This window comes from Haliotis rufescens, unplaced genomic scaffold, assembly GCF_023055435.1.
Source record: "Haliotis rufescens isolate VD_foot unplaced genomic scaffold, xgHalRufe1.0.p SCAF_19, whole genome shotgun sequence".
Classification (NCBI taxonomy): Eukaryota; Metazoa; Mollusca; class Gastropoda; order Lepetellida; family Haliotidae; genus Haliotis; species Haliotis rufescens.
This window is the reverse complement of record NW_025963879.1, coordinates 16,704,914-16,713,854: the sequence shown is the minus strand read 5'-3', so window position 1 is coordinate 16,713,854 and position 8,941 is coordinate 16,704,914. Positions and strand designations below refer to the sequence as shown.

Sequence of the window (8,941 nt, the reverse complement as noted above, 5' to 3'; positions counted from 1 at the left end):
GTCATAATTAAGAGATGACTAATTAGGTCAGGCTTAGTTAACAGGATAAATGCGTGTCATTGTTCCCCGATGGTGTGGATTAGGGCTGGGACGAGTCCAAATTTACTACCCGGGTACATACCCCCTATTACCTGACCCTACCCGGGTACCTGCTGTTGGTCTCAAGAGTTGGGCACAAAATGTCTTATTGGGAATAGTTTGACCATAGCCCTGGCAAAATGTATTTAGATACACATATAAAACGATCTGATCATGCATACATTAACTGAAGTTTTATCTTTATTCAAAACTATCACAGTCAGAAGGAATGGGTGCATTGTCAGAAAGAACTGCAAACATTAGTAACATGTTGTGCAACCATAGAGATCTAGATAGTTTTTGTGATTAAACAATATATCACTTGACAAACCACGGGTCCGGGTAATCCTGTGGGTATCCAGGTCCTCAGTACCCTCCCGACCCGAGTACCTGAGTTACCTGTCCCAGCCCTAGTGTGGATCAGTGCTCATAATACCAGTCACTGGATTGTCTGGTCCAGACATGATTGTTTACAGGCCAGCGTCATTTAGCTGGAATATTGCTGAGTGCAGAGTTAAACTGCAATGCTTAGAATGAGAATATGTGTGCATGTATTTGTTACTTCAAGGGGGACTAAAGAAGCCAGTTGGCAGTCTTTGGTAATTTTATTGGAATCACATCATCCAAATTTAAACACCTGCGGAGGTTTGTTTGAATCCAACTCAAAATATTGAACCTGACAATAATACAAGACATACACTGAAAAACAGCACACAATTATGGATGCTAGTCACTCTATAAACACAGAATCGTTCGTCAAATTTCACAATTTGAAAATAAAATTATAAAATATATTCATTATTTATATGGATAAATTATTTTCAATTAATCAATTATTTAATTATTGTTTCAATATTTCTTTTTTTCATATGTAATTTTTATTCTAATTTTTCAATGGTTCTTCTATCACCTGTGATTAACACCAGGTCTGGGTTTTTCACATATGCACATGCTTAAATAGCCCCCGTTACATTTGGAGGGAAATAAATTTCCTGTTTTGATGAAAGAATACGTGAGCTGCGGACTTTGCATGAAAATAAAAACCCTCTTTCAAAAATAGCCCCGACAGGGGATCGAACCCTGGATCTTCGGTTTACGAGACCGACGCCTTACCACTTGGCCACCGAGGCTTGCCTGCCCGTGAGAGGAAATTCAATCTATTTATAACTGGTGGGGTCACAGTGACCTTGTAGCCTCACTTTGAAACATGGAGTGGCACAGGCACGACGTTTCCGATTTGGTCTGTTCGTGTCAGCCGAGATTTCGTGTCCCAGTGTTAAACTCAGACATTCCTTGCGTCACATATTTCGTTCAATGTAGCTAGTAAACAACTGTATATGTTTTGTCGTATTTGTTATTCTCCAATCTATGCGATTTCAAAGTCCAAATTAGGAGGGGTGCAGATTCCCGCCAAATCATGAAAATTTGATTGTTGGTTTGCCTGTGCATGAAATTACTTCGTTTAGTTGCCATACTGTGGTAATCAGTTCGATATTTGAACATACGAGTGTCCCCTAATATAAAGTAACATCAGGCTTTTGGTTATTACTGCGCTAAAGATATGTCACGATGCCTCCCACGGTCGAGATCTAGATTCTAGATCAAGGTATATTTCTCTTGATCTTGATTCTCGACAAAGTGATTTTTATTTTTCTAACAAATTTTGTTTAATGTCATAAGAGACCGATGACACATCTTTTATATACCGGATATATCATAAATGAGTTCAATTCGCAACACGCACAACTTGAGGCCAGCTGGCGCCAACAGACGCCCCGCCGATCGATGTTGGAAGATTTAACGAGCGCTTCAGTAAGTGTATTATAGACAGTGCTGTTTTTTGGCTTGCCACGCTGCAAGTTGTGTTCACAGATAACACAAGTAGATAAATACAAATAAATCATGAAACATTTTGTGGTATTGTTATATTTATTGAAAACACCAAAATGAATCAGTTTATATATTGCTGTAAATAAACATGTTTAAACGATCACCTATAACATCTCCAAATGTTTAAATGCTTGTAAGCGTAAACATATTTAAATATTTCCAGAATTATTTTGTGCCAGGCATCAAACCTGACCATTTTCACTGTATGCAAATTATAAAATATCAAGGTCATTTCTGCATTCTTACATATTTAAATAAGCAGCCCAGTCATAAGAAAATGAATTGTATAATTGCATTTCTCTCTAATCTTAATAGGCCAGTCTGCAGCAATCATACATGGATGGGTAGATATGGTCTTGCTCTGCGTCACTTTAACATTCCTCACCCAGGCGGGGTGGTATATACCGATATATGCCGGGGTGGTATATACCGATATATGGTGGGGTGGTTTATACCGATATATGGCGGGGTGGTTTATACCGATATATGGCGGAGTGGTATATACCGATATATGGCGGGGTGGTTTATACCGATATATGGCGGAGTGGTATATACCGATATATGGCGTGGTATAGATACCGATATATGGCGTGGTGGTATATACCGATATATGGTCTCTGCAATTTCTTTTAAAAACTTAAAGGAGCATTGGTCGAAATAAAACTATAATTTAAATATTTTTTGAAATATTTAAAATTTAGTGTAGTCGTAGAGTAAAGAGAAATGCTTGCCCAGTTTTACTAACTATTAAAGCAAATGTTTGACAGAAATATAAAGTGAGTGTCCTCGATTTAAATGGTCGTTAACCCAAACGTCGTTAACCCAAACGTCTGACTAAGTAACTATGCTGGCATACCCGCGAAAAGCGTGAAATATGCTTTATTATTTATTTAGAGATGAAATAATATATTTAACTGAAATATTAAATCGTTATTTCACACTGGTGAAAATAACACTTTTTGCTATATACTTATATACTTTCAGTCTGCCTGATTGACAGTGATTTTCAGACTTAGACATATAAGATAAGTGAGTAAATAATTAATAAAACATTGAACTTCGCATATGAAAATATCATTGTGCCTCAACATTTCCAAGTGTTCAGAGCAAACTTTACAGCTGATGTTTGCAATGTCTTGAATTACATGGATTTGCCAATAAAGAGAATTTTGTTTGTGTAAGATTCAAGTCTCCAAACACAGCTGAGCCTTCACGTTATATTATAACTTTCATTGATTTTATAATCCGAATATTTCATAACAGTACTGCATGGTAGCGACAAAGGTATGCTAAGGCACGCGTTAAACCTTGCATACCGTGCCACTCTGTCGTTGTTATGGTGTTATCCATGGCAAGTGTTATAGTGTAGAACTAAGCGGGCACGTACTCGCACACGTTTTGTTTTACACTATACCAGCTTTATCACGGGAGCCTGGAAATAACGGAGCCTTGCTCAGACAAACCATTGAACGCGTATACATCACGTACACGGCCACGAATACATCACGTACAAAGCATCGTATACATCACGTACATGGCCACGTATACATCACGTACATAGCCACGTTTACATCACATACATAGCCACGTATACATCACGTACATGGCCACGTATACATCACGTACATAGCATCGTATACATCACGTACATGGCCACGTATACATTACATACATAGCCACGTTTACATTACATACATAGCCACGTATACATCACATACATAGCCACGTTTACATTACATACATAGCCACGTATACATCACGTACATAGCCATGTTTACATTACGTACATAGCCACGTATACAGGCACGTACATAGCCACGTTTACATCGCGTACATAGCCACAATATTTTGCACGCCAGGTATATATGCACGTAGGTATCCAAATATACAAGCACGTACAAAACCACGTGTACATTTTTTATCTGATTATCGGACAAGGTGCAGACACAGTGGTAGAAAGTACTTGACACATGCGTCGACCCTAGGCTGGAGCGCACGACCAATATGTTCAACAACCAGGTCAGACAAGCTCGTCTGTGTACTTACACCAGGCCAGACAAGCTCATGTGTATACATCAACCAGGTCAGACAAGCTCGTCTGTGTACTTACACCAGGTCAGACAAGCTCGTGTGTATACATCAACCAGGTCAGACAAGCTCGTCTGTGTACTTACACCAGGTCAGACAAGCTCATGTGTATACATCAACCAGGTCAGACAAGCTCGTCTGTGTACTTACACCAGGTCAGACAAACTCGTGTGTATACATCAACCAGGTCAGACAAGCTCGTCTGTGTACTTACACCAGGTCAGACAATCTCGTGTGTATACATCAACCAGGTCAGACAAGCTCGTCTGTGTACTTACACCAGGTCAGACAAGCTCGTGTGTATACATCAACCAGGTCAGACAAGCTCGTCTGTGTACTTACACCAGGTCAGACAAGCTCGTGTGTATACATCAACCAGGTCAGACAAGCTCGTCTGTGTACTTACACCAGGTCAGACAATCTCGTGTGTATACATCAACCAGGTCAGACAAGCTCGTCTGTGTACTTACACCAGGTCAGACAAGCTCGTGTGTATACATCAACCAGGTCAGACAAGCTCGTCTGTGTACTTACACCAGGTCAGACAAGCTCGTGTGTATACATCAACCAGGTCAGACAAGCTCGCCTGTGTACTTACACCAGGTCAGACAATCTCGTGTGTATACATCAGCCAGGTCAGACAAGCTCGCCTGTGTACTTACACCAGGTCAAACAATCTCGTGTGTATACATCAGCCAGGTCAGACAAACTCGTGTGTTGATACATTCATCTTCATTTTGTGTCAGCTCGTCTGTGTAGTGTTTCTCGAGGAATTCTCGCACAGTTTTAGCACTCCTTCCAGGTCAGACAACTCGTCTGTGTACTTACACCAGGTCAGACAATCTCGTGTTTATACATCAACCAGGTCAGACAAACTCCCGTGTATACATCAACCAGGTCAGACAAACTCGTGTGTATACATCAATCAGATCAGACAAGTTCGTCTGTGTACTTACACCAGGTCAGACAATCTCCTGTTTATACATCAACCAGGTCAGACAAACTCGTGTTTATACATCAACCAGGTCAGACAAACTCCCGTGTATACATCAACCAGGTCAGACAAACTCGTGTTTATACATCAACCAGGTCAGACAAACTCCTGTGTATACATCAACCAGGTCAGACAAACTCGTGTGTATACATCAACCAGATCAGACAAGCTCGTCTGTGTACTTACACCAGGTCAGACAATCTCCTGTTTATACATCAACCAGGTCAGACAAACTCGTGTTTATACATCAACCAGGTCAGACAAACTCCCGTGTATACATCAACCAGGTCAGACAAACTCGTGTTACTACATCAACCAGGTCAGACAAACTCGTGTTTATACATCAAGCAGGTCAGACAAACTCGTGTTTATACATCAACCAGGTCAGACAAACTCGTGTTTATACATCAACCAGGTCAGACAAACTCGTGTGTATACATCAACCAGGTCAGACAAACTCGTGTGTGTACTTACATCAGGTCAGACAAGCTCGTCTGTGGACCTCAACCAGTCACTGTTAAGATATAATCAGATTGACGTCCCCCATGCAAGTACGTAGTTTTACACGTTGTAAATAATAACAAAAAGCAGTTTCTTCAGTGACATAATCGGCGATGATTTTATACACGGAATTACAAGAACCTATAATCAAAGAACACCAAACAGTTTATAAAGTTTGTTCCTTATGGCGAGGGTCGTAATTACATTTCGTGACGGATCTTTCCAACTGGCATTTCCTTTGTGAATCTAACAGAAAGGTTCCTGGAGGATCGGGTTGGTTTCCTTTCAGCATCCTGTCCTCTCTTGGTGTCTTTCAGAATGGATCTTACACTGGAAGTGACCTTCAACTTGCTTTCATTCTTATATGTGGCCTTGGCCTTCACCAAGTTGTCACCGGAAGCAGAGAAGTCTGTCTTGACATGTGAGATCTTGCTTGGAACCTTGTCCTTTGACTTTCCTGTGTAAGGTCTTCGAGTCTTCCTTGGTTGAGCTGGAGGACTGACGCTGGAGGAACTGGTCCGCTTATTGGCAGGAGTGTGACAGGTCAGAGGGGCAGTCTGGCGCTGGAGAGCTGCCAGCTCTTCCTCCAGCTTCTTCCTCTGCTCCATCTCTGTCTGCTTCTCCTTCTCCCAGTCCCCCGCCAGTCCCTCTAGCGTCTGTTTCAGTTCCTGGAGCTCAGCCTGCGCCATTGTGTAACTGAGACGATAGTTGAAATACTCCAGCCTATAGTCCTGTCTGTCCGCCTCAACTTTCAGCCTTAACGTGTTCTCCTCCCGGAGTTGTCGGGCCTGTCGCTCGTTCTCCCCTCTCAGCTTCTGGTTCTCATTGAAAAGGTGATCGAGAAGACTGAAGAAGATATGTCGATATTTAAGATGTTTTGGCTTAAATTTCTATCATTCACAAATACGTTATATCTATACAATTATAATGAGATATATTTTTATAATTTCATCATTTTGTAGGATGTATTCCAATATTAGACACATTGCAACTAAATGACAGCTGGGTACATCCAGAATGGACATTGCTGCTCTACAAAGGCAGGGTAGTAACGGTAAACGCATATCATCTACGCTGTGCAACGTTATAGCTTTTGATCTCTCAGAGAATAAGATTATATCGGTTCTTGATTAAAATGGTCAGCTTATGTGATATCACATCGAAGAATGTCACACTAAATCGTGCCTACCTTTCCTCCAAATCTCCGACTTGAGCTTTCAGGTCCATGTACTGAACTAGAAACAAAAACGATTAACATTTTATACAAACAATAGACTGTTTTCCATATTTTGAGGTAGGCTGACTGACATTTCCCTTAGGGTTTGTATTTCCTATAGGAATACATGGACATTGATCAGATCGGTACATCCATAGACTCCCATTGTAACTAATTGCTTCAATATTGTAATTTCTTTAAACACACAGATGGTGTTATTGTTTCGACTTCCATTCAGTTTGCTTAGCACGCAGAAATAGGAGACTGTCCTACCAAGTAAATCTTGATGCAGTTCTGGCGTTCTTGGACTACGAGGGTTAGACTGACGCCCGTCCGCCTCGGGTATGGGGGTGAGTAGTTTCCGACTCTTCAGTCGTTCTTGTGGATACATCTTCATCTGTAGGATAAAAATACATCTAATATGAATTTAGGAATTTGAACATTTACATTGCAGACTGAGATTTGATCCACACAGAATGACACAATATATTGAAAGCGATTCAATCTGCACGTTACAGCTGTGCTATGCATCCAAATCTATAAAAAAGTTCCGAAATTACATTGTAGACTGAGTGTTAATGAATACAAATGTAATTTACGGATAAACAAATGTAGAGTCGTGAAATATAGATGTGAAAGTTGGTTAACAAACAATATCTATCAGAAAAAGTAATGGCTTACCTGATACTGAGAAGAAGTTTAGACTTGTGAAAGTAGACACAGACCAGCAATAAATGTGAAGTTTCAAAGAGCAACACATGTACGTCTGAACACCACCAAGTTGTGTCGGCGACTGATTTGGAACCATCAACGTCGTCATGGAACCATTCTGTGACGTCATTTCCACTGTTCTGTCTATGACGTCACTGTCATTGTTGAGGACGCGTGGTGCAGCCGGGGTCCGTTTCTCCATAACCACCATTACCTGCGCAGGTCGACACCAGGGCCCACTTGCACACAGCGATCTTAGCGCTGCGACTATTTTGCAAGCCTAAGTTTAAGTATGGGAGTTACGATCATCTTAGCGCTAAGATCGCTTTGTGCAAGTGGGCCCAGTATCAGCTTACATCAGTAGAATGCTTGTAGGGAATTGTACATAGACGTGTATTAACATATCCCTATTGATATTGCAAAAAGGACATCCAAAGAAATGGGACACAAAATATGTCACATTTTTCTCCACACAGACATATTTTATCATTGTCACAAATGGTCCATGTTTTCCAGTTTTTTCCCCAAAGTTAGGCTATATTGGAACGTGTTTAATATTAATTTTCTGAAGGATGAACTTGATTGAGATTTTCTCAGTGATTTCGGAAGTCTGTTCTACATAAGTATTGTTATCGGCATGAAATAATGTAATGAAAGCATTAGACCGCACTTATACGGCAAAGTTATAGGCTATATTGATGTGGTTTGGTTGGTTTGTTGTTTAACGCCGCACTCAACAATATTCCAGCTATATGACGGCGGTCTGTAAATAATCGAACCTGGACCAGACAATCCAGTGATTAATAGCATGAGCATCGATCCAAGCAATTGGGATCGATGACATGCATCAACCAAGTCAGCGAGCCTGACCACCCGATCCCGTTAGTCGCCTTTTACGACAAGCATAGTCGCCTTTTACGGCAAACATTGGTTGCTGAAGACCTATTCTACCACGGATCTTCACGGGTATTGAGAGTTACGTAGGCTCGAACGTCACTGTTCATTCATAACTGCGAAATACATATATATTAACTTCACAATACAGGTACAAACTTAAGATTCTAACTTTCAAGCTATACAAGATATCGTTAAACTTCACAAGTTTGGGGGACACGGGTGGCCCAGTCGTCTAAGGCGCCTCGATTCGCTGTGCAGAGTTGCGTCCCTTGTGCACTCTAGAAACCTATGATTGTTGGTTCCAATCCCGGTTCGCCCCCATTATGTTTCTAGGTTTGCCATCATCATACCCCTGCTCGTGGGTTTCACCGATGTGGTAAATGTCTGAGACCTGCATCACTTCGGGCTTTCCTCCCAAATTAAGCTGACACGCCGTGATATAACTGGAATAATGTTAAACCCAACTCACTCACTCACTCACAAGTTGCATACATTTAGTTGGGTGAACAAATGTTTTGTTGGCGTCATACATAAGTGACACGAGGAATGCATTGCTTCGTGAATCT

General features: G+C 41.0%; 1 protein-coding gene and 1 non-coding gene across 2 annotated transcripts; both read right to left on the bottom strand.

Moving 5' to 3' along the window:
* Positions 1-1,136: 1,136 nt before the first annotated feature.
* On the bottom strand, positions 1,137-1,208 carry Trnat-cgu. Its single transcript has one exon. It is a non-coding gene; the product is annotated as a tRNA-Thr (tRNA).
* A 4,443-nt stretch (positions 1,209-5,651) lies between these two features.
* Positions 5,652-6,781, bottom strand: LOC124137648. The gene is made up of 2 exons (XM_046504045.2): positions 6,741-6,781; positions 5,652-6,397 (listed from the first exon to the last, which is right to left on the bottom strand). Exons 1-2 carry the CDS (start codon positions 6,776-6,778, stop codon positions 5,752-5,754), a joined length of 684 nt encoding a protein of 227 aa, XP_046360001.2. The 5' UTR covers positions 6,779-6,781; the 3' UTR covers positions 5,652-5,751.
* Between the last annotated feature and the right edge of the window lie 2,160 nt (positions 6,782-8,941).

Coding starts and splice junctions, on each gene's coding strand:
- LOC124137648 (XM_046504045.2), bottom strand. CDS start 6,778: ATGGACCTGAAAGCTCAAGTCGGAGATTTGGAGGAAAG. Junction 6,398..6,740: donor GTCGGAGATTTGGAGGAAAG/GTAGGCACGATT, acceptor TATCTTCTTCAG/TCTTCTCGATCACCTTTTCA.